Source organism: Paramormyrops kingsleyae, chromosome 17, assembly GCF_048594095.1.
Source record: "Paramormyrops kingsleyae isolate MSU_618 chromosome 17, PKINGS_0.4, whole genome shotgun sequence".
Taxonomy (NCBI): Eukaryota; Metazoa; Chordata; class Actinopteri; order Osteoglossiformes; family Mormyridae; genus Paramormyrops; species Paramormyrops kingsleyae.
The window spans coordinates 24,695,591-24,722,820 of record NC_132813.1 but is presented as its reverse complement, the minus strand read 5'-3'; the positions used below and the strand labels follow the sequence as shown (position 1 = coordinate 24,722,820).

General features: G+C 39.5%; 1 protein-coding gene across 4 annotated transcripts in view; it reads right to left on the bottom strand.

Annotated features, from left to right (window-relative positions):
• The window catches only part of sphkap (SPHK1 interactor, AKAP domain containing), a 130,301-nt gene that overhangs the window by 21,904 nt on the left and 81,167 nt on the right, over window positions 1-27,230 (bottom strand). For 3 of the 4 annotated variants that reach the window (XM_072701136.1, XM_072701135.1, XM_023796020.2), the window contains 3 exons: window positions 18,880-18,990; window positions 6,641-6,700; window positions 5,209-5,346 (listed from right to left, as the gene is read on the bottom strand). In XM_072701136.1, coding sequence (XP_072557237.1) covers window positions 5,209-5,346; window positions 6,641-6,700; window positions 18,880-18,990 — 309 coding nt within the window. Of the gene's footprint in view, window positions 1-5,208; window positions 5,347-6,640; window positions 6,701-10,056; window positions 10,191-18,879; window positions 18,991-27,230 lie in introns of those variants that run through there. The other variant, XM_023796021.2, reaches the window with a different exon arrangement.

Below are 27,230 nucleotides of genomic sequence, written 5' to 3'. Positions count from 1 at the left end.
AACACACCCTCCCAACCCCCTTCTTGAAGAGGGGGGCCACCACCTCGGTCGGCCAATCCAGAGGCATCTGCCCCTATGTCCATGCGATGCTGTAGATACATGTCATCCAGGACAGCCCTGCATCATCCAGAGCCTTGAGGAACTCCGGGCGGATCTCATCCACCCCCAGGGCCCGGCAACGAAGGATCTTTTTAACCACCTGAGCGAACCTCCACCCCAGAGATAGGTGAGTCCACCCCCAAGTCTAAGTATTCCTTCCACCGACCCACAACATCCTGAGCTGAGGTCAGCAGTGCCCCATCCCCACCATAAACTGTTCATGCTGCACCGTTTTCCTGCCCTGAGCCGCCGGATGGTGAACCAGAATCTCCTCAAAGCCGTCCGAAAGTTGTTCTCCATGGCCTTGCTAAACTCCTCACATACCTGAGTTTTTGCCTCAGCGACCGTCAAAGCCACGTTCTGCTTGGCCCACCGGTACTCATCAGTTGCCTCCGGAGTCCCACAGGCCAAAAAGGCTTGACAGCATCCCTCACCGCCGGTGTCCACCAGTGGGTTGGGGGATTGATGCTGCGACAGCTGTCATTGTACAAGTGAGCATTGAAGTCCCCCAGAAGAACAAGAGAGTCTCCAGGAGGAGTGCTCTTCAACATCCCTTCCAAGGACTCCAAAAAGGGTGGGTATTCTGGACTGACATTTAGCACATAAGCACAAACAACAGTCAGGACCCATCCCCCCACCCGAAGTCGAAGGGAGGCTACCCTCTCGTCCACCGTGGTAAACCCCAATGCACAGGCGCCCAGCCAGGGGGCAATAAGTATGCCCACCCCCGCTCGGTGCCTCTCCCCATGAGCAATTCCAGAGTGGAAGAGGGTCCAACCCCCCTCAAGGAGATTGGTTCCAGAGCCCAAACCATGCGTCGAGGTGAGCCTGACTATCCGGTCAGAACCTCACAACCTTGCGCACCAGCTCAGGCTCCTTCCCCACCAGAGAGGTGACATTCCATGTCCCTAGAGCTAGTTTCTGCAGCTAAGGATCGGACCGACAAGGTCTCCACCTTCGGCCACTACCCAACTTGCACTGCACCCAACCCCTTTGGCACATTGGAGGGGGGACCCATGTGCCTTTGGGCTGTGCCCGACCAGGCCCCATGGGTGTAGGCCTGGCCACCAGGTGCTTGCCATCAAGCCCCACCCCCAGGCCTGACTCTGGGGGGGGGGCCTGGTGACCTGTGTCTGAGCGAGGGAAAACATGGATCTATGTTATTACTCATCATAAATGTCAAAAATGGCCTGAACAAAATTATTGGCACCCTCAACTTAATTTACATTAACATTTTACATTTACATTATCATTTATATTTTTATGTAGCACACCCTTTGGAAGAAATAACTGATTTTAATCACTTTCTGTAACAATCAATGAGTCTTTTACATCTGGAATTTTGGACCACTCTTCCTTTGTCAGCGGCTCCAGGTCTCTCAGATTTGAAGGGTTCCTTCTCCTAACCGCTGTTTTTAGATCTCTCCACGGGTGCTCTATAGGATTAATTTCTGGACTCATTGTTGGCCACTTCAGAACTCTCCAGGTCTTTGTCTTAAACCATTTCTGGGTGCTTTTTGAAGTATGCTTTGGGTCATTGTTCTGTTGTAAGACCCATGACCTCCAGCTGAGACCCAGCTTTTTGACACTGGGCCCTACATTGTGCCCCAGTATTCTTTGGTAGTCTTCAGATTACATAATACCATGCAAACAGTCAAGACTATCAGTGCCTGAAGCAGCAAAGCAACCCCTAAACATCAGTGAACCTCCTACATGTTTGAGTGTAGGGGCTGTTCTTTTCTTTGAAGGCTTCTTTTTGTTTTTGGTAAACAGTAGAATGATGTGCTTTACTGAAACGCTCCATTTTTGTCTAATCTGTCCAGAGGACATTCTCCAAGAAGGATTGTGGCTTCCACAGGCAGATTTTAGCAAACTCCAATCTGGCTTTTTTATGTTTCTGTGTTAGCAGTGGAGTCCTCCTGGGTATCTTGCCATAGCATCCCTTTTCATTCAGATGGCGACAGATAATGCGAGCTAACACTGTTGTACCCTGTGCTAGGGTGACCACCTAATCCATGTCAGGAGGGACATTATGAGCTACTTCAGCTTTTACGAACTACTTTAAAGCTGAAAGGATTCTGTGCTCTGCTAAAATGTTTGGTTAGTTCCTAGATTGAAAGACTCATCCAGCTGTTTCGCATTAACATTACTGACACATATGCATGATTATAGGAGACTGACCAATCAGCATACGGCAAGAACCCAGTGTTTAAGTGAAATCCTGGTCCTTTTAATTGAAATGTATGAAATGGTAGTTTACAAATCCTGTTGTAGCTCATAGTGTCCCTCCTGACATGGATTAGGTGGTCACCCTACCCTGTGCCTGCAGGTCAGCTTGAATTTGTTTGGAAGTTGACCAAGGTTCTTTATCCAGTATTCAAACAATTCTTCATTGTAACATTTCATCAATCTTTCTCTTTTGTCCAGGTCCAGATTAGCTACAGTGCCATGTGCTATAAACTTCTTTACAATGTTGCGTACAATGGACACAGGAACATTAAGATCTCTGGAGATGGAATTGTAGCCTTGGGATTGTCCATGCTTTTCTATAATTTTGGTTCTCAAATCCTCAGATAATTCTTTGCTCTTCTGTCTTCTCTCCATGTTCAGTGTGGTACACACAGACTCAAAAACAAGATTGAGTCAATATTTGTCTATTTTAACTGGTTGCAAGTTGGCATTTCCATATTCCCAGCACCTGTTAATTCCTACAGGTGAGTTGAACGGAGCATCACATGCTTGAAATACAATTATTTCTACACAAATACAATTCTGATAAGGTGCCAATAATTTTGTCCAGGCTATTTTTGATCATTTTCTGATATAAATGCAGGGGTGCCAATATTTCTGGCCATGACCAAACCTATGGGTTCGTATCCAAGCACTGGTATTTTGTAGTTTTTTTTCCATATTGCCACGAAAGCTCTCAATGATTATGAAGTTATTCATTATTTTCAGCTGCTAATTTGCCCATATTTCAGGCCCATTTGCTTCCCCATATTTTTTCCTGTTAAATACTGTATTTACGTAAGTGCTGAGTGATACCGCAATGTGCGCGTGCATAACAATCATATCACATTTGTCGGCACTGCTTTGTGTCTGTTGACACAACAACACCAACTTAATAGACACACTGTTGGTATTAAGTTCTATTTGGCAACAATTTATTTCGGGTAACTTCATCTCCTGTTTGGTTTTATAAATATTGTAATATTACTCGATGTGATATTGAGATGTCATTATCGTGCAGGCCTAAATATATACTTATGTATGTAATGAATTCTACCATAAAGCCCAAACAAGGTGGCTAAACAACATTCTCTCCAATCATGCCATCCTCATAAACAAGTACATAAAAAGTACTTCTACAACTACATTTTCAAAACACTTGACATTACAGATGTCTGTACAGCAAGAATATTCAATATTTTCAGCTTACTTAGATGGTGTCTACCCTCCTTCGACTGCATTTTCCACCACTGATTACATTGTCACCCTTAACTAAGCTTCTAACTACAGCTCAAGAGCTGCAGGTCGAACTACACAACTTAACGACAGTGTTTGTGAACGTTCATTCTAACTATGGTTTTGGGAAATACCTATGTCATTAAATGTTGGATTGTACTATGTAAGTTTGCAGCGTCGTTACCTCCATAGTTCAAACTATGGTTTCGGGAAACACCTGCGTCATACTTGCATAGGTAGAACCACTCAAGTTTTTGGAAAACGCACCCTGGGCTTAAGCTTCATTTTGTCACTCTCCCCGCCAAAATCGCACCATGCCATAAAATGTTCAGTGTACGCATGCTTCAGCTCTGAGCACATGCATGGTCCAAATCCGGCAGCGACAGACGCATGCGTACATGTGGAACACACGTGAACTGGATCCAGAAGGAACGGGTCGATTAGGGTGTATAGATCGGGTAGTGACCCTAGTGCTCATCATTGTTTCTGTGTTATTGTAACGTTTCTTTTATGGCTTACATGCTGAGTTTATCTACAGGTGGTGTATCCCTTGTAGTATATATTTATTTGTTTATTTTTTTTGTTATGAATATTATAGTTCTGTTTTTTTACACACATTCTATACTGAACTGTACCTGTTAAATGAAAAAAAGGGTAGTAAAAGGGTAGTGACCCTCCCATAGAGAAAGAATGACTTCTGGTCCCTTGGATGCTCTCGTCGCTTACGGTGTGAATGTACAGTTACGCTCCTCCTACTGCAAAGGGTATGCGCATGGTGCCCCAGCAGGTGGAAGTCACTGCGCTTGCACCCACTGGGTAGCAAAAAGCTGAAAGGCAGCATTAGCATTCACCTTGAAAGCAGCAAAAACACATCAAAAATGGAAAAGAGCTGTCCTGCGATTGATTGAACAAATTGATTGAAAAAAATTTAAAACTAAATAAATAAGTATTGGACGTGGATCGGTAATATATGGCCTATACCCGATCCGTCTAATAGGTCTGAATCGATGCCAGTACCGATCCAAATATCGGAATTATACTGAAGTAACCGAATGCTGAAAAAATATTGTAGAGGTAATTAATGTAGTGGAAGTGAATAAAAGCAGCACAGAAATGTTCAAGTTTCTAACGCTATAGGGATCCATCATCAATCCTGCTGTTTAAGACAAGGAATTTATAAGCTGTTACACTGCCTTGTAGGCATAGGACCTGCAACAGACAGTTGGAGTCCAGCTCACACAACTCATCTACAGTAGCTAACAGACCTAATTTAAGACCATTTATGTGAGATCTCAGTACTAGTCATAAAATAGACCAATATGTCTGTTAAAGACTGGCTAATGAGATGAAGTTGCTTGCTCAAACACAGGTTAATTCAGGACATTATACAGAGATAATATTTATTATTTAACAGTTAGCATTTTGTATTCACAAGATAAAAACAGTGGCTTAATCGCCTTCACAATTCTTATTCTTTAAATGAACATATGGGATACTTACAAATTGGATTTATTGTGCATATGTTTTGGATATATATATTTTAGAGATATGTTGGGTGGACAAAATGATATTAGTTTCAAAATCTTGCAGAGATGCTATTTATAAATACATGCAACATCACCATATGGTGTACTTGGCTCTCACATGTTCAAAAGTGGAATCAGATGGACAGGAACGTGGAGATTCTAGGCCACTGTGGATCAGGATCTCATTCTCCTTTAGCTGGTGCATGCTTAGGGAATCCATAAGTTTAGGCAAAACGGGAGACACAAAGGCCAGTTTCTGTAGGAAAGAAGGTAATAGTCATGATTTGCATTCACAAACCATTATTTTCATAGAGCAAATCAATGGAGTTTTAGGCATGTTTCTGTATGTATGTATTACCAAGGCTGATTATTTCAGATTCAGAGGCAGCCAGTGCTCATCCGACTGGCATATGCCATATAGGGGTGGAAGCCGAATACGGTATTTGGCAAAGCACAAATACAGTAGTTGGTTTTTAGAAATATTTATTTTGTGCAAATATTTTTTTAATTACTTGTTCTTGGGAAGTAAAAAAAAGTCAAATAGCTGCTGTTCCTCATAACTGAGCAAGCTGCATATTTGTGCTCTGCCTGCTTATGTTGCAGTGAATAGCTCAGTGTGATTGATCAAAAATGAAGGCATAACATTGCTATGCAAAGAGTAATTTTAACAATTTTAGTTTAGGTTGTATTTTGGTACACAGTTTATAAATGACATAATATAACACTAATAAAAAGGCTGTATCTTTCAGTATATAATGCTACAGTACGTAGCCTATCTAACTTATATTACCAATTACACTTGATAGTGATAATAAACATGCATTTAATGCACTTATTTTTTACTTTACTGTAATTTGTATCATTATTTTAATATGTATTCTTACTCATGCATAAAGTATATTAGCTTTTCAAGGGAGTACAGGTCTCCTGTAGATGCATTATACCATATATGTATAAGAGTGTATGCGATGTTTGCATAATGTCCAAGTCATCTAACATCTTATTGGAGAGAATGTGACCCAGACGTGTATAGAATAAAACGTGTCTCCCGCCAGAGCTCTCAGTCAGGGGTTAATTAACATTTAGTTCTTGGCATATGGTACTTTAAAAAGAACAGTTTTTATTTATTATGATTTTTTTGTTTGTTCATATTCTGTCTGTTGCAGTGGGGTTCAAAATGTTCACATAGGACTTTATTAGTTTAGATTTTAATTTAAGTGTGGAATAGGTACTGAATGCTATTTTAAAAAAAATTCTCTTCAACCATTTATGAATATACATGTTCATTATAATAATTATAAATAAGAGTTACTTAAATGTAATATTGGTTTAGGGTTTTCAAAAAACAGCTAACATATTAATGTAGAACATTTTTATTAACACTTTACTATTCTAAAACTAGATTAAATAAAAACTGGATTGTTATACCTATTTCCATTTTTATTTTAATACAAATACAATTAATTTTGCTGCCTTAACAACAACAAATACTAGAGGTCTGCACATCCCTAACACCATGTATGCTGAAAATCAGGGAAAGCCCTTGGTACCTTCAGCCAGCTGGCATCACGCTGATTCCCTTTGTGTCGGTCCATATTTGCAAAGCAGACCTGCAAACAAAGAAACACACTTAAAGTTCTGAGTTTCCTTACACTTCCTAATAGGCACCACACCTCACTAAATACAGGGTACTGTTAAGAGACAATAATAAGAAGCCACAAAGTGCAATCCTTAATATGTATTGTCCCATCGGTGAAAAGAAGATGATTCCTGTTTGAAAATATGTACAGTACCTCCTGAAAATATTCAAACCCATTTTGTCATTATGGGATAGTCTATGTTGATTGGTGGCAAAAAGAATCAGTTCAATCCATATTGATGTAAGTCTATAACAGGGCTGAGCAAAGTTCAGAAATTTTCAATAGCGTACTGGTATTGATACCTTGTTTTTGATGTTGGTTCCTGAACGATACTTTTTTCAATACCGATTTCATAAAATTCATTTAAACAAAAGAAAATTGCAATACACATTACAGTTAGTTTTATTTTTTCAGATCATTGGTATATTTACACGCTCAGAGCAGCTTCATAACATTTATTATTAATATTTAACTTAAGTTTAGGGGTATACAAATTGTGAATGAATTTGTGCACTGGTATAGCACCGGTGCTAGAAGGGTAAAAAAATAAGTAGCACAAGCAAAACGCCACAGAGGCGTTGGGAAGAAACATCAATTCTAATGAATGAATGCATTAATACTATTATGAATTCCAGGTCCTTCACCCTCCCTAGATAGATGACGCAGTCACAAATGCAAAGAGTGTATTATGTAATTATAACTTGTATGTTTCATTTCAAAACAGTTGAGAAATTTCTACAGAAACATGCTTGCACCAATGAGTTTTTGAGTTTTTTTCCTGCCAGCATTTCAGCTACCACCTCCCAGAACCTGCAAATGTACTTGAGCACAAAATTGCACAAATCATTGGAAAGCAGTAGCATAAATATGATTAAAAGGTATATATTTTAAAAACAAAGTTCTCTTCTTGTAGATTTACAAAAACAGACACTCATTAGTAATTTGTTTTGAAATGTAGGCTAAAAAGTTATTTGAAAGTTATTTGAAAAATAATTAGGTACAACAAAATGTTTACAAGTGATTGACATTCACATATATTAGGGTATAAGTTAATTGTGGTTTGCCTAATTATTCTCCTAGTAATTATCACTAAAGCAGACCTGCTATTCATGACAAAACATGTGTTTTTCTGAGCAAATCCGACAGAAGATTTTTGGACAAAATGCACATTTAATACCAGTGTGTTCTTGGCTGTGTGTGCTGATGACATTTACTCATTAGGTATCAAAATTTTGTACGAATGATATGGTATTTCTTTTTAGGTGTATATTAGGCCTGGGTATTTTCTGCCTGAATTTCATCACAAATAGTTCTAGGTGATGGCTTCCATCTAATCCTCTGGGGCTGACAGTTGTCTTCACACTCGGATTTCCAGTGTCAGTTGGCCCTCGTGTCACATGATCCTGATGTCCAACTAAGCTGTAAGATTATATATTTTTGAGTCATCTTCAAAACTATGTTCTGGGTTGACAAAAGTTTTTATTAAAATAGACCACTCTTTATTCCTTCGTGGGACTGTTAATCATCCACTTTATATCTCTGGAATAGTAACCCTAATCATTTCTTTTCAGCTTTCATATTTATGTCTGTGTGATAAAAGAATGTCAAGATGTTAGGAGGGAGCTTGGTCACAATAACAATGTTGCTTATTCATCTCCATGTTTGTTATGTTGTACAAAAAGAAAATGAGATTACATGAAGAGGCACAAGAAATGTCCACAAACCTGAAGTATAAAATCTGGCCAGGCACAGCACATGTAATGTCCATGTATAAAGTCTGGCCAGGGAAAGCACATATTCCATATCAATGCAAATAAAAGGGGCCAGGGGTCCTGAAGCATTAGTGCATATAATTTGATTTAAATCATAAGCTACTATAACAATGTACTGAGTTATACTGTGGTTCAAAAACTAAAAAATTGTATGTTAAGTAATCCAGACTCATACATCTGCACATAAAAGGTCAAGAAGCAATAAGCATGAGAGCACTGAGGAGGGGAGAGCATTTCACTATTGACCCCCATATTCAGGAGAAAAAGCTATTGATCAAATCATAATCATTTTCATCTGCAGTCACAAAAAACAGCCATAGTTTGGAACTTACAAACGGACATCAGAATGATATCCCTAACTAGAATGGGGGGCTGTCGGAACGACAGCACTGTATATGGCGGACAGCCCCGTCACCTGCTCACCTAATCCGTACTTATCCCACAATCACCAACCTGTACAATTTCTAAAAGGATGGACCAATTGGAAATGTGAAAGCCAACTAATGTGTTTTTAATGCAAATTCTCTGAGTCCTATTGTACTTTCAATTATAGAAACTTTCCCCACCAATAAGATGGCTACCTGTATTTCTTTGTGTATGTATTAATGTTTAAGTCTTAAAGTGTCATTTATGTCTTTCATACTTTTATATCAGACATTCCAAGTCTCCCGGAAGTTCCGGGAGTCTCCCGCATATTGATAGCGGCTCCCTGATGCCCGCAAATTGAATAAAATGTCCCGGAAACTAGAGCAAGCACACAAGAGCATGCGTGCGAGACAGTAACGTGTCCATCGCGCACTTGAGAAAATCGCGCGCATGACGGAATGAGAGAGAGAGAGAGAGAGCGTGCGTATGTATGGATCCCTGCGTGTGTGTCTGTTCATGTAGCCCGTGCTAGACAGACAGCATCCTGATTGGTCTACTTAGCAAAATAAGCCAATCAGATTTCAGTGCAGGCGGGCTTTTATTTAACTTCTCGAGGACCGAAGTTATCGGTTCAGTGGAGCCTTCGAAATTTAGTGTGCTGACTAGAAAAAATGAATTAACAAAAAATTATACATATGGCCAATGTAGAAATTCTCTTGTGTGAAATAAAGTCATTTCCCTTCTTGCCGGGGGGGGGGGGGGTACTCCCTGAAATGAGTTTTTGCAGGTTGGGATGTCTGTTATATGCATGAATATTAATATTCCATTTGCACTATGACCAACATTTTTCCGTGACATAACAGTAAGAACTGTAGGAGTAAATAGATTCACCAGATTTGCGCCTGTTCTCTCATGTGTCGCGACTGACATGGAATATCAGTTGTGGTTCTAGCTTGTGTAGCACCCTGGGCCCATATTGCCCGTACCTAAATACATTGGTGTGGAGTATGACTATATGATTAAATTCCCCCACAATAAATTTCGCTGAATGAAAATACAGCAGTATAATGAAAATATTATTACAAGCCTACCTTACACACTCTCACTACCTCTCCAAAAATGTGACATGAATAAATTCCCTGATGATAAATTTTGCTGAGTATGAGAGAGAGTTTGAGAATCACTGACCTGTACAATGTTCCTGAGTGGTTTGCAAAAAGATCCACGGAATACATTTAGATGGCAGATGTCTGTGTTCACAAGATGGCAGCTGCAGCCTCTGTTTTCGCCCTTGGCTGCCCTCTGTCATGCAGTTCCAATTTAGGGTTGATTTGGGGTCTATCATGGGGAAGATTTTCAGGTGTAAATTTTCATCCATATAATGTTTTGTTTTTGTGAAGTGGTAATAAGATCCTACAATGATCAGATAGAGTAAATAGAGTAGTAATAATGAATAGAGTCATCCTGTTCACAAGGTTAAGCCTTTTATCAGCTCATCCTTCTCTGTGCTGTCACAAGTGCCATTGCTTCAATTTTGGTGCAGTTTGTCTTAAAATTTGTATAGGTCTGGATATTCACCCATACAATGTACCTGCAAAGTTTGGGCAAAAAGATTGGACAAACACTTTTTGAGTTATTGTGTTGAAAAGAAGTGTCTGAGCTTCCTTTCGCTTTGCAATCACTAAGCAGTGCTGCTTAAATTTTGATGCAATTTGTCTCGAAATTTGATCAGGTCCCGATCTTTAACCTTTAAATATGTCTTCAATGATTGAAAAAACTCAAGAAGTATTTGACAGATCTATCACACTAAAGGGATCATATGTCTGAAACTACCCTTTTTTTGCTAATCACTATGCAGTGCAGCTTTAATTTGGAAGCAATATTTCTCGAAATTTGATCACTTTCAGGTTGTCACCCCTCCATTGTGCCTGCAAAGTTTGAAAAAGATCCATACAATACCTTTTAGAGTTATTCTGTTCACAAAACAAAGTGTCTTCTATAACTGTCATTTCCTTCTTTTGCCGCCCCACAGCCCTGCTACTTCATTGTTGGGGCAATGTGTCTAATAAGTGAAGATCCTCATCTATACAATGTTACAATTAATTTATGAATTAGTAATAAGATTCACTAAATGCTGTTTCATTTAAATCTGTGTTCACATACCACGGTAATGTCATTTAACACAATAATCCATCAGTTCTCCAGCTCTCACCAACACCTTTCTTTTGAAGATTTTAAAAAATGTCAAGAGCTAATTTAAAATATAATGAGTAACATGGTGAGATGTGAATGATATTGTCAGTTCTAATCATCAGTTCTCTGTAGCAAACTGCCATTGGCTTTATCCTTTCTACTGTGACTCAGTGCTTTCTGACTGTGAAGCCATAACAAAATTAAGTATAGTTTGGCTGCTATAACCTTGGAAAGTTGTATTTACACCATGCTTAAGCCTATCTGCTAGAATAATAATTTTCATATAATGTTTTACATTTATTTTATGGAATGCATCATGCACAGAAAGTAAATTTGTTGAGAGGAGCTATACACTTTGATTGCTCTGCCCCCATTGCCACTTTCAAGGCACTCCCATCCTGAAATGTATCATTGCAAGCTCATGATTTCAAACATGACTGCGATGAAAGGTATAATCACAAGCTAGGAATGGAACAGCAGAGACTGCCAGGAACTGCAGGTTTAAGTCCTTTGAAATGCAAAACAATCATGGGTCTACAATGATCCCCTGTGTTCATTCTTCTTTCCAGCAATAAGCAGTGATTATAACACATGTTATTGTAATACAAAGACAGACATGATTGGATGCAACTGGAATATACACTATATTACCAGAAGTATTGGGACACCAGCTTTTACACACACATGAAGTTTCATGACATTGATATTGAGTTGACCCACTCTTTGTAGCTATAACAGCTTCACCTCTTCTGGGAAGGCTGTCCACAAGGTTTAGGAGTGTGTTTATGAGAATTTTTGACCATTCTTCCAGGAGAACATTTGTGAGGTCAGGCACTAATGTTGGACGAGAAGGCCTGGCTCGCAGTCTCCACTTTAATTCATCCCAAAGGTGTTCTATCGGATTGAGGTCAGGGCTCTATGCAGGCCAGTCAAGTTCCTCCACACCAGACTCACTCATCCATTGCTGATCAACCTTATGGACCTTGCTTTGTGCACTGCTGTGCAGTCATGTTGGAAAAGGAAGGGATCATCCTGAAACTGTTCCTACAAACTTGGGAGCATGTCCAAATTGTCCAAAATGGCTTTGAATGCTTCAGCATTAAGAGTTCCTTTCACTGGAACTAAGAAGCAAAGCCCAAACCCTGAAAAACAACCCTACACCATAATCCGCATTCCACCAAACTTTGCACTTGGCACAATGCAGTCAGGCAAGTACCGTTCTCCTGGCAACTGCCAAACCCAGACCCGTCCATCGAATTGCCAGACAGAGAAGCGTGATTTCTTACTCCAGAGAACACATTTCCACTGCTCTAGAGTCCAGTGGCCACGTGTTTTACAGCACCTGACGTTTTGCATTGCGATTGGTGCTGTAAGGCTTGGATGCAGCTGCCATGGGATGCAGCCCATTCCATAAAGTTGTCAATGCACTGTACTGTTCTTGAGCTAATCTGAAGGCCACATGAAGTTTGGAGGTCTGTAGCTATTGACTCTGCAGACAATTGTGGACTTCTACACACTGTGCACCTCAGCATGTGTTGTCCCAGCTCTGTGATTTTACGTGGCCTACCACTTCATGGCTGAGTTGCTGTTGTCTCCAATTGCTTCCACTTTGTTCTAATACCACTAACAGTTGACTGTGAGGAAATTTCACAAAAGGACTTACTGCACAGGTGGCATCCTAATATCACGGTACCATGTTTGAATTCACTGAGCTCCTGAGAGCAACCCATTCTTTCACAAGTGTTTGTAGAAGCAGTCTATATTTTGGCAATATAGTGTAGCTGGTAACAGAAGCACAATAAATGGCTAAAAAGCTGAGAACAAGGAAGTAAAACCCAGAGGTCCTTTCAAAGAAACCTCTACTGTGGCCACTAGAGCTAGAGGTATGGGCTTTGATTTTCTGTCTTGGCTTTTACCGGTAAACAAACACAAAATCCAAAATCCTGTCCACAACATTTTTCAGAACAAGAGTAGCTATGGATGTAACAGATATTGGTTGTATTTTCCATTTCAGATCATTTCTTATAAGGTACCTAATCATCTAAAAAATGACTGTTGTATGCAGAATTGCATCAGCTTCATTGAATAATATTTTGAACTAATAATCACTGTGACTGAAGACTAGAACGTTAAAGGCAGAAAGGTGGGAAAAAGGGAATAGGCTGAAGACGGATGAATCAGCAGCCGCCACAGACATCTCCAGCAGATGGAATTGACAGAAATCAAACAGACTACATCTTCAGCGCCAGATTGTGGACCTGCTCAATTCAAACAGCAAATATGTGCCTTGTGACAGATTGTGGAACAGATGACTACTTATATGTAACGCCAGTGAAGCTGAAAAAGGCACAAAAAGGTCACTTGACTTCCAAGAAATTACTTGGAAAATATATCTATTAAATTCAATTAGAAAAACATATAAAATTAGTTGAGATGCTGATCTAATTTAACAGAGGATTGGAGGAGCTGCCAGAATTCAAAAACCTGTTCAAGAGGAATCTTAAAGAAAATAAAAGGCCAAAATAAAAGCTTAAAGGAAGAAAAATAGTTGACAGATAAGAAAATCCAAAACCCAAAGATACAGTGTAAAGTATATAATCAGAAGATTCCTAAAAAAAGGTTCCAGCCTGAAATATGAATTGCACAGGTTGCCTCATATCACATACAGTGGTACCTCAGAACTCGAACTTAATCCATTCAGAACTCAGGTTCGAATCCTAAAAAGTTTGAGTTCTGATCGAATTTTCCCCATAAGAAAAAATGGAAAACTTATTAATTAGTTCCCAGCCACAAAAAATTACACCTAAATATGTTTTTTTTTTAGCATTTAAACACAAAATGAACAGGATAAAACAAGAGCATATACTGTACTTAACACATCTAAGCACATTTATCAAAACAGTAATTTGTAAAGTAAGAAAATAAATGTATCCAAACAATGTGTAAAGTTAAAAAAAAAGTGTCCTGCCCCGATCGTCCACTCCTTCCATGAGCCACGCCCCCTCGTTAACCTCGTGTGGAATCCCTGTGTGATCAGCTGTTTCTGGTTGTTCTCATTAGTCCTCTATTTCATCCGCGTTTCAGTTTGTTTCCCCAGTCCGGTTATTGTATTGTCCATCTGCATTTTGCCTGCCTTGCCTGCAATTAAACCCCGTATTCCCCGATACCCTGACATCTGTGCCTTTGTCTCCGTTCTGTCCCTGCTCGCCATGACAATATTATTATAATTAAATGTATTAATGGTTTATTATTAATGAAATTAAAATAATTAATAAGAACTCTTTATTTTTAAATGTATTTTATTATATAATAATTACTGTTACTGTCTATCATTGTCTAAATGCATTTTTGCTTTCTAAATATATTCATGTATTCATGTATTCATCTAGTGTAAACATGCACGATGCTATTACAGCGAATGCGAGGCTGAGACTGAAACATTACCCTTTGTTTCCGCTGAGAGATGTGCTGCATGACTCATTTCCCCGCACGAACAAGTTATCTTAGGTCGGCGTTCGCAGTTTGATTTCTGAGATTCAGATCGAGTTCTAGGTAATTTTTTTTCGAATTGGTTGGTTTGACTTTTAAGAAATTTCAGTTCTAATGAGTTCGAGAACTGAGGTACCACTGTATATCCGTTAAATCTCTCTAAAGGTCTGTAACACCAACATCAGGGCTTTAGTGCTCCCCATCCCCGGAGTACTGACCAGGGTTTCATGTTTGCTGGTTATGTTACCCTGTTGTGTGTTATAATTACCAGTTATCCCACACTGATTGTCCTGTCTTTTCCTATATTTGTCACTATCTTGCCCTTGTTCCTTGGTGTGCACTTGTCAACCTTAGTCCTGCTCCCGGTCTCCGGTCACAGTTCTTAGTTACTTGTTTAGTCCCTGGCAGTGCTTTTATTTGCAAACTCTGTGCCAAAGGTCATAAAGCCCACAGTGACATCATACACACAAATTAGTCTTTAACAACGATAATCCACTATTAATGGGGCATCTGTTGGTGAAAAAGGATTTACTGATCTTGACTTTGCCGACGATGCTGTGATCTTATGACGATGCTGTGAGTCAATGCTGGCTCTGATTGGGGCTCCCGAGAGACTGAGCGAGGAGTCTGAGTATCTGGGATTGTGGGTGTCCTGGATAAAGATCCAGGCATTTAATGACTTATTAGCACAGCCATCAGTAGTGTGTCTGTCTGCGGGGAGAATGTCGACCTTGTTGAGAGATTTACTTGCCTCGGCAGCAACAGTCATGTCTCTGGTGACTCTTCCTATGGAGTCAGCAGACGGTCACTGGAATGGGGTGTGTGGCACTCCCGATATCTTTGCAAGAGGACAAAGATCCAAGTCTTTAGAGTTCTGGTGCTCCCAGTTGTGAGTCATGGACGCTATCCAGTGAGCTGAAAATAAGACTGGACTCCTTTGGTATTGCATCTCTTCGGAGAATCCTTGGGTTTGACTTTCTGTCGAACGAGTGGTTGCTAGAGGAGTCCTGAATGAGATACACGACCTACATTTAGAGGAAACATCAGTTATGGCACTACAGCCATGTGGCGCATTTCCATGTAGGTGATCCTGCTTGCAGGATCCTCATTGCTGTAGACCAAAGCGGCTGGACGAGACTGAGGGGACGCCCACGTAACATCTGGCTGTGGCAGATGGATGGCCATATACAGCATGTGGGACTGGACTGTGTGTCTGCCTGGGGGGTCCTGAGGAGTTTCACCATATGGTGGGTGCATGCATCAGCACATGCTCCCTAACCTGACCTGACCTGACCTGTACCGTTAGGCACTTCTTATAAACATCAGCAGAGTGGGAAGAAGCATTTAGGTTATCAAGATCTATTTTGCGCTGTGTTAAAAACGCCATCTTCTTTCCCAATTTTCTCTCATAGTTTACGTATGGAATAATCTGCCCTCTAACGTAGGCCTTCAAGGTTTCCCACAGTATGGAAGCAGATACATCTCAAGATTTATTTAGTTAGAAAAGTATCAATTTGTGAAATAAAATCAACAGTCTCCATCAGAAAGCAACCTCCAAGGAGGCCATGTTCTAATAAAATTTTCAAAGTGGATTTTCAAGGAGATGGGAGCATGATCTGAGAGTACTATTGCATCATAGCGACATTCAGAAATTGACGTGAGAAGGAATCCGGTTTACAGGTATCCGGAAACAGTGAGAACAGGACTTTCATAAAAGTATCATCATCCCAATTAGGAGCATACATAGTACTGGCATACTGAACATTCAACTAGTAACTATTACAAATCTTCCCTTTGGATCAGAAACCACATCAGATTAAACAAAGGGAATAGGTTTGTGCAACAATATCACTACATTGCTCGCTCTACAAGAAGATAATACAATACAATAATAGCCCTGACCTGCCTATACATACCTCAGTTTACAGGAATCTAATGGTTTAAAATGGGTTTCTTGTTAGAAGACTATATGATCCCCTGAATGATGAAGGTATTGCAGTATTTTTGTCAGGGTCTGCACCCGTCTGTCCCAGTCTTTCATGTCTCCTCCCCATTTGGCCAGCAGATGTCGCTGTCTGTCGTGTGTTCAAATCATGCTTCCTCTGTTTTTGTATTTTGTTTCCCTAGTGTTTCAATTGTACCTCTATTTCCTGTGTTTCATGACTTATATTCTGTTTTGGTTTTTTGTTTTCCCTTGGTTTTCTTTTACCTGCCTTCGTTATTTTGCCAGTGTTTAGATTCTTATTTCTTGGTCAGTTTCTCTGTTTCCCTGTTAGTTTCTGAGTTCTTTGATTTAATTATTCATTTCACCTGTTGCCCATTTTGCCAGCCCTTGTTAACTGTTCACACCTGTCCTGCGTTATTCTTGTTAGCCCTCTGTATTTAAGTTCCTGATCTTGCTCTGTTTCTTGTGGAGTCATTGTTGTTACTGATGTTCTTGTTGACTGTGTTTGATAATTGATTCTGTGCCTGTTCCTTGGTGTAACCAGTTCCATTGTAGATCATTTTTGTTTTGTTAGTTTGGTAGGATTATTAAAGATTCATTCTCCCAATAGCCGGACACAGTGGATCGCCGTCTCTGGGTTTTGCTTGCACAGAGTTTGTGGAACAGAGCCCTTTTCTTCCTGACTTTTTCTTCATTTCAGTAGTAAACCACCTTGTTGCAGTTTCCTAGATTCAGTTTAGCTGGAAACAGCTATTAAGTCCTCTTGCGCTTGCAATAATGTGCTTTTGAAAAATTCCCATGCCTCTTCACAATTTTGTTACTTAACTCCATCCAGTTTACAGTTTCTAGTTTGTCTCATACCATTAAAGTTAGTCTTCCTAACAGTCTTTTCCGGCTCTAAAGCTTAAAACACCTGAAAGTGGTTTGACACAGTAATTTCTGGTGATGCTGTCTCTGTAAAGTGTGTATGCCCTTTCTTCCATCTATCACCTACAGTCATCCAGCTCTCTTGACCACTCTATTCTTCATTCTCCCCCCTCCCTGTTTGTGGCATACACACTATTTCCCTAAAAGGCATATTAACTTTTCTAACTCTGTGTTGTGTCAGATGAGCACCAGTTGCTCCTCAAGGTCACAAACCTTGACCATAACCACCGACTGACATCGCTTGCAGATGAAGTATGACTGGACGCAAGCATCCAGAAGGGCAAACATCTTTTCACACTCATCATGTCCCCCAAATGCCAGCTCCTGACAACCCAAGAATTAAATCACATTAATCAGCCTTTTCATAATCTCATGGCTTTTTCTCGCCATGCCATTGTGTTTGTGTCTGGCTAACAAGAGATACATGCCTACGGTGATCAAACTATCAATTCCCACTAAGGTCGCCTCTTTCAATTTTAAGAAGTATAAGAGGCTACACCCATCTCTCTGGGTCCATGAATTTGCTGGGTGTTGGTGAGTTGATCTTGTAGCCTGAAACCATGAGAAAATTGTGTCCCATATTGGTTCAAAACCATACATAGCATTTTAATTTTCAATATGGAGTGATTGGATATGTGGGACAGGTTTTAAGATTACTTAAAAATACTGCATGTACCCTTACCTGTGTTGTATGTGTAATCCTGATGTGCTCTAGTGTTGTGTAAGGACCTACCATGTAAGCCTTCTTGTCTAGTGTCTAACCTCCTCGCGTTTGCCTGCCTTGGCCTCTCTGTTATTGTTGCTTGTTGTGTGGTCCTTCAAAGGACTAACATAAAGAGCAACTTCGTATCAATCTGCCTCTTCTCATCTTCATTCACTGCTGCTGCGATGCCTTGGTCTGCCCGGCACTACAATATTATTTATTTCTTATCTCTGATCTTATTTCTTATCTCATTTCTTATTTAAAATGCATATAATTACATTATCATCACTGGAATCACTATTTTTGTTTAATTAATTTTTTTGGTGTAAGTTATCAGGTTTTGAGTTGCATTCCCCTAAACCTTTTTCCCCATTGGATATGTGTATTTAAGTACATGATTTTAATTAATGCAAGGGTTTTCAGGAACACATTGGTTGCTTTGTAGCGGGACTGAATTGCTGCATGTAATTTCTACAGAATGCAAAATACAGTTTTAGTTTTCCCCAGTAATTAAATCATTATTTCGTTTAATTGCCGAATTGCTTATCAGAACTCTGGGTCAGGCCATAACAAATTGCAATTTATTCCACTGGCAAAAGGTATAAGTGCCCCTGGGAAAATGGTTTGACAGAAAGTTTGTGTTTATGTTCATTTTAATTCATGCAGCACTTTTTTTATTGAAGGATTCTCTGTTAGAAAATGAATCTGCCAAGTAAACAATTTTAGGCAAGCATGTATGTGCCTCTGAACTCACTGCGGTGCAGCCATTGTCGGTGTTGTCTTCCATAAAACATATTCTGCTAAGGACCTTCTCATTATGTAGCCAGTACTCTGTGGATTCCGGCAAATTATTGTTGCACAGCACCTGTGAAAAAGATAATAATACTGTCACACCCAGAACAGCTGCAAGACCAAGGTAATAATGAGCAAAATGATGTCTTACCTGTACTTCACACTTGCAATTGTCAGTGCTGTATTACACAGACTACATTTGCAACTACTTTAATACCAGATATAATAACCTTGTCATACTTGTGAAGTACAAGTAATTTTCCTGACTCAAATTATAAATATTGGCACCCATATCATTTCTTCTAGAAAATGCAGAAATACAAAATTATTTTAGTATTTATTTTAGTATTCACACATATTTTTTATTGGATTTGCAATGGAACAAACCATGCAGAAGAAAAAGTAAAGTGGAATAAATGCTTACAAATGCTTCACTGTGTATAAGAAATACTAATATGGCCTGAGAGTATTATTGGCACCTTGTAGAACAGAATCTTGTTTTCAATTCTCTCAGGTAACTGGTTTAATAATTAATGATTCTGATTGGCCACGGAGGCTTCACAGCCGGGTCACAGAAGGCTGGATAATCAGCAGTGCTTTGACCTTAAAGACCATGATTTGAATAGAAGCACTGTTCTAGAAGCACTTAAGTTTCAGCTGGTGGTTCTACTTTATGTGAGGACAGAACTCACCGTCGGTGACCTGGAGATGCCTGCAGTATATATTTCAGTCATTCAACCAGCGTGAATAGAGAGAAACACTTACTCTTCTGTTTTGTGCAATTGTGTGTATTACATTGAGCATAAAAAAGAATAAGGAAAAAACATAATTCTCTAAATGAGGTCAGACACAAGATTGTAGCCATGCATGGACAATCTTTGGTGTTCCGATTTCCACCAGACATAATGTTATCTGTTATCTGGAAGTTCCATGGTACTTCTTTGGATTTGCTCACAACAGAAAACTGCATCAAATGCAGCCAGGGACTGTTTGAATGGTGGAGAGAGTATATCAATCATCATCTATTGCAGACTCTTTGATACAGACTTATGTGGTCAGATACCCTGGGGTACCCCCTGACATGACATAGGCCTGAGAAAGAAATCAGCCAAAATACACCTGAACCTGCCAAAAGCCTTCTGGAAGGACGTCCTTTGGACTGATAAGGCTAAACTATAACTTTTTATCCATCCCTAAGACTGCAGAAAACAAAATGAAGCTTTCAAAGAGAAGGACACCTTCCGTACAGTAAAACAGGAGGTTCAGTAATGCCTTGGGGTTGCTTTGCTGCTTTTGTCACTAGGTGCCAAAATATTAATGATTTTTTTCAGCACCTCTGAAAATAGGTTTGTAAAACGTGTATTTTTAGAGTTGATTTAACCAAAAAATAGAAGAATGACATTCTAAATGGTCTCAGATTATTGGTGCTGAATAAAAGCAAGTGTAGCACTTTGGGAGAAATGTTTTCCAGAGAGGTGAAATATTTAAAACATGTCAAGGCGCATTACAGTATGAAGGTCATGGCTGTTTTAGCATGACGATAGCCTAAAATACACTTGAAAAATTAGTGAGGACTGTTTGAAGTGGCTTCCAATGAGACCAGTTCTAAATCCCATTGAAAGCTCAACAGTTTACAAAAAGAAGCCCAAAAAAAGAGCAGCTGGGAGAAGCCAGTGCAAGAACTAGGTAGGCAAGAAGGAGGGCTACAAGAATGATTCCCGGTCTTAGGGTTAGCTGAGCTGAATCTGTTTAGCCTCGAGCAAAGGGGACTAAGGGGGGACATGATCCAGGTATATAAGATTCTAACAGGTCTCGATGCTGATAATAGAACTCATGGCCATAAGTGGAAATTAGCAGGAGAACATTTTAAAATGAATTTGAGGAAGCACTTCTTTACACAGCGACAGCAAATATAGATAAATTCTAGGGTGTCAATATTTTTTTATGCATTTTATTCTTTTTCTGATTTAAAAGAATATACTGAAATCCAAATCAAAATTTATTTTCTGCATTATTAACAGAAATATACCATGCGACATGCTGTCACGATCCAACACGGAAGTAGGCAACGGAAACCGTGCATACGAGCAAAAGGGCCTTTATTGCTGGGGTAACACACTTCAAGACACGTAACGTTAATGATTGGACTGGGGAAACGAACGGAAACGCGGACTAAATACACTGGACTAATGACAAGAATCAGAAACAGCTGTAAAACACTGGGAATCCACATGAGGTTAACGAGGGGGGGCGTGGCACAGGAGGATCTGCACGATTGAGTTGTGACACATGCTATCATGTAATACATGAATTATCGAATATCTCAAAATTAATGAGTGGACCCTAGTGAAAATTGTACCAAATTTTCATTATTTATATACAAATAAGTGGTCAAAATTATAAAAAAAGCAAAAATCTTTCCATGTTATGGAAAGATATTGTAAAGTTCCCTGTTACAGAAATGAAAATGGCAGTTGGCTGAAGATGAACTTTATTTGGCTGTTGTTGGCCATAGACATGCTGTACACAATTTATATCGGAAAAGTAGTAGTAGAAAAGCACGTGACACTGCACCTTTTTTCCCCGGATTGTTCACACCCTTTACCACCAACCATTCTCTCTTCCTGCACCCCTCTTGCTCCTCCCACACCCTCTCGCCTGGATGGGTTCACTCCCACAACAGAAAATAACCCCCCAGCAATCATCCATAACACAATTCCTAAACTATAATAATAATAATTTTTTAAAAGTATACAGTTCTTCACTGTGCCAAGCTATTACGCAATCTGGTGTCATACTGTACCAATGCAATTTCATGAAGGTGCCTATTATCAAAAAAGGTAAATGCAACAATGTTTATATTAGGGTACATTATCATTTCTTTGATTGTGATACTCATCCAGTATTTTGATATCCAAATGGGAAAAAAGTATGAGCAAAGATTTAAAAAAAAGGCCTATAATATTCCTTCCTGATTGTAAGCAATGCAAGAGATTTGGTTGTGATGTTACGCAGAATCCCAGAATTCACAGCTAATATCAAAGCATTCAGCTCAGCTGTCTCCAGTGCATCGGTGGCAAATTACTCGCAGCTGCCATTAAATATCCTGCATAACATCATTATATTATACAGTTTTTTTTTGTCTTATTTTTTGTTATTGATGTGTACTGCAAATAATTTTACTTTATTTCAGATGGTGAACACTGTGTTCACCGCAGCATGCTGCAGTGTAGACATCCATCCATTTTCCAACCTGCTTATCCTACTGGGTTGTGGGGGGTCCGGAGCCTATCCTGGAAGCAATGGGCATGAGGCAGGGAACAACACTGGATGGGGGGCCAGCCCAACGCAGGGCACACTCACATACTGTTCACTCACACATGCACACCTATGGGCAATTTAGTAATTCCAATTAGCCTCAGCATGTCTTTGGACTGTGGGGGGAAACCGGAGTACCTGGAAGAAACCCCACGACGGCATGGGGAGACCATGCAAAATCCACACACATGTAACCCAGGCGGACACTTGAACCCAGGTCCCAGAGGCGTGAGGCAACAGTGCTAACCACCGCACCACCATGCCGCCATGCATGAGAGGTAAATTAAATATAGCCCCTCCCGGTCCATAACTTTTTCTGTAAGTTCTGAATGGGATTTAAATTTGAAAAAGATGCTGATTGCATCCTCATCTTAATATTGGTCAAAGCCCATGTGGTACCCTAGGTAAACTTCACTGTTCAATTTTACTTTGTCTTAGTGGATAGACCTGTTTGCTTTGTAGACAGCATGACCTAGAAGTCTAAGGCCCTGAATTTTGGCTCCAGACACCACAGAGGAGTAGATTATTTTTTAGGGGCAGCAAATGGTTCTCTGGATAAGTGTCTATGACCAAAACGTTGCCAGTCCAGATCCCATGGTGGGCAGGATAGTCGCATTACCATTAGGCCTTTAAGCAAGGCCCTTAAGCTAGAAAAATGCCCAGGGGGGTAGGATAAATGATTGACTCTTGAAATGAGTTTGAGCTTCATTCTCATCTGTATATTTATGTGCGTGTTTCGTAGGAGACCAAAATGGGATATGCAAAAATTAAAGAATTCCTGTGTGCCTGAATTTAAACTTGTACAAAACTGCAGAGGGTGATCACAGAGGGTGACCACAGAGGGTGACCGCTGCATAAGCCTGTGGCAGAGGGCTGCTCTGCTGACTTTATCGATACAGCTTAATGTCACCTGGATTACTAAAGTATGTCAACTTGGACTTAAACAGTTAATATAGCTATGCCAGGAAACAAATTAAAATGATTTTTAAATTACATTTGGTGTAATTCACATGGGCATATTGTGTGTATCGTGATGACAGATTTGAGCTGTAAATTGCTGTAATCTCCAGAAGTAAAATTAAGTGCCACATGTTTCATGGCTAATTTAATAAATTCAAAGAGAACTTCTGGAAAGGTACAAATGAAAGTGGTGTTTGGAGTTTCATTATTTAAAATGATTAACACTGGATTTGATATAGCATATGCAGAAAAATCTTTTTAGTTTTATCCACTGAGCTGGAATATTATCAAATTTTGTTGTTTTACTGCCCAACTTTGTCATGCATTAAGAATGTTTGTGTTCAGTCTGATAATGGGAGTGCTCACGCAGTATGGGCTTTTACAGCACAGTGATAATTCATGTGAGACTAGCCCACTCTTTTCCCCACCAACGGGCCATCAGTCAGCAGCAGGACTAGGATTTACAGTCCGTCTTACATCTGCCTGAGAGCTAGCAAACCTGAATTAATTTTTCAGTTTACACTTAATTTAAATTTAACATATACTACAGCAATATTTTTGGTGATCGACTCAAGCTTGACAACGCCTTTACCAAGCCGAACCTTCTGCAGCATAAAAATCGAAGACAGCTGGAACTGTGCTGTAACTTGTGTTATGTTCAATACATAAAAGAACCTGTTAAACCAAAACAAGGAGTTAGTAATAATCCAGGTCTAATACTAATTCCATTAACTAATCCCTTGTACTGAAAAGTGGTGCGGCTCAGCACTTTAGGGTACTGTGATCTGAAGGTCATTAGTTCAAATCCCAAGGTCAACAGAGTGATTTTACCACTGTGTCCTTGAGCACGACCCTTAACCCCCCAAACTGCTCCAGGGACTGGAGGATCAATACATCTGAGAAATAAATGGAAATAGGGCTCTGTCCTAACTGTGGTTTCACTCATCACAAGATTGCGTATCCAAGTACCTTTGGATATCTTCAATTAAACACTGGATTTTAACATGTGTCCATGAGCCCCTGAGCAAGGCCCTTAACCCTTAGCTCCTTAGGTGTCTCTGTCCTTAACTGCTAAGCTTGCTCTTCTACATATATGTTTGTATGTCATGGAGAGTAAGATGGGGTAGGAAAGATGAGAATTTTCCCACATGGATTAATGAAGGGTTGTTATTGTCATTATAATGCAATCAAAATAATATGTATATATTATAATAATAAGCAATACAATAATATGTTTATATTATAATCTTGTCCTTTGCAATGACTAACACACCGACTCAATTTTACAGCACCAAACTGATAAATCTGCTAATAAACATGCCGATACATTTAAGCAATTCTTTGGGTTAAATTGGCTAAACGCAAACTCATGATTACATGAGTATGTAAAGACAGATACACCGTACTTGCATCCACACCTTACTTAAATGATTCTGCAAAGAGATCTTGCAGGCAAAAAATGTGATGGTACACGCAATATTGATAAGTAGGGATAAAGAAATGTGTTTCCTAAATATGAGTACTGAAACGATCAATTTTCATATTCTTATTGGAACATATGAGGTAATGTCCAAATGTCCCCATAGACACTGTACTAAAATGAGATATGTTGACCTTTTGAAAAAAATATGCTGTATTTTTATGCTGTAAAGGATTAAGAAAATAAATGTTGAATAAGAAAGTGAAATAAATACAAATTAAAATAAAGGAATAAGGAAAAGAAATTAATGATTTTCTATATTGCTTTTAATTTTACCGTGTTGCTTTTGTATTTCCCATATTGCTTTCACTTTTACCGGATTACTTTTAAATTTGCGGTAATGCTTTTAATAAAACAACTGGCTTTAGGCACGCCTTCCTGCCCTGGCTGAGTATTTAATTCCAGCACACATGAATCCTGCTTTCGACTTGTTTTCCGATTTTCAATTCTGTGTTCAAATCGAAAATGGAAAAAATCGATAAAAAACTGTTCACAATCTATTTAGTTTATTCCAATCTACTGCATTTTGAAATGTGGGAACTTTAACACCGGAAAAAAAAATTCTGGAACCTGTGGCTTTTGTCATGGCCTTACCGCTGGAACTCGGCTCGGTTGTATTTCCTTGGAGGCAGTTTCGGACAGAAAGAGAAAGAAGTAGCGGAGCAAAAATTGAGCAGATGGATTTTTTTTTTACCTCAGTTACATTTTTAATGCATCAGTTAATAATTTTTTTGGGTTACGTCTCCATATTTCTGAAAAATTAGATATATGACCAATATACTTTAGTCTAATATAAAACTTGCCAATGTTCATTAGTGGAATCCCATTACATTGATTTTTATTCTGTGGAAAAGATCCATCTGCTGGCCAGATCTAATAAGACAATAATGTGACAGGTCCTACAGACATGGACAAATTTGTTGGTACCCTTCCACAAAAAAGCAAACAAACAAACAAAAAAAACAATAATAAATTGAAATTGACAAAACTTTAATGGCTTCCCTTATTGTTTATTCCACATTTAACACAAATCAGACTTTGCTTTTGATTATTGATTCAGTTGAATATTTTATATAATTAAACAAATGAAAATGGCACACACAATAAAGATGGTACCCTTAATTTAATATGTTGTGGCACCACCGTTTGCAGCAATCACTGTCAACAAACGATCTCTGTACTTCACAATGAGACGTCTGCATTTGCGAACAGGTACTTTGGCCCACTCTTCCTGAGCAAACTGCTCAAGCGGTCTCAGGTTTGAAGGGTGGTGTCTTCACATTACAATTTTCAGCTCTTTCCATAGATGTTCAATAGGATTAAGATCTGGGCTCATGGAGGGCCATTTAAAAATAAGCTTTTAGCTGTATGTTTTCTGTCATTATCCTGTTGGAGGACCCATGACCTGCGACTGAGGCTGAGCTTTCTGACACTGGACAGTATGTTTCTCTCCAGGATACCTTGGTAGTCTTGAGACTTCACTGTGCCTGGCACATATTCAAGGATCCCCGTGCCAAATGCAGCAAAGCAGCCCCAAAACAAAATCGAGCTCCTCCATGTTTCACATTAGGTATGGTGTTCTTTTCTTTTACAGCTTAATTTTTCCTTCTGTGAACATCGAGTTGACGTGACTGGCCAAAAGCTCCAGTTTTGTCTTATCAGTTCAAAGGACATTCTCCCAGAAACTTTGGGACTTGTCAGCTTGCATTTTGACAAATTCCACTTTTTCTGCCTTTTTTATGTTTTTCTGTCAGTAGTGGAACCCTCCAGGGTCTTCTTCCATGGAGTCCATTATTGTTCAAAATGCAATGGATGTTGCGATCAGAAAGTGACATATGTTGACCTTGGAGCTCAGCTTGAATGGTTTTGGATGGTTTCCTAGGCTCTTTTTCTACCATCCACACCACCCTTTTGATCAACCTGGGATTGCATTTCTTCTTGCATCCATGTCCTGGGAGATTGGCTACAGTCCCATGAACCCTATAATTTTTAATAATATTGGCAACAGTGGTCACAAGAACATGAAGCTGTTTGGAGATGGTCATATAACCTTTACCTTTAACATGGTTTATACACTCACCTAAAGGATTATTAGGAACACCTGTTCAATTTCTCATTAATGCAATTATCTAATCAACCAATCACATGGCAGTTGCTTCAATGCATTTAGGGGTGTGGTCCTGGTCAAGACAATCTCCTGAACTCCAAACTGAATGTCAGAATGGGAAAGAAAGGTGATTTAAGCAATTTTGAGCGTGGCATGGTTGTTGGTGCCAGACGGGCCTGTCTGAGTATTTCACAATCTGCTCAGTTACTGGGATTTTCACGCACAACCATTTCTAGGGTTTACAAAGAATGGTGTGCAAAGGGAAAAACATCCAGTATGCAGCAGTCCTGTGGGCGAAAATGCCTTGTTGATGCTAGAGGTCAGAGGAGAATGGGCCGACTGATTCAAGCTGATAGAAGCGCAACTTTGACTGAAATAACCACTCGTTACAACCGAGGTATGCAGCAAAGCATTTGTGAAGCCACAACACGCACAACCTTGAGGCGGA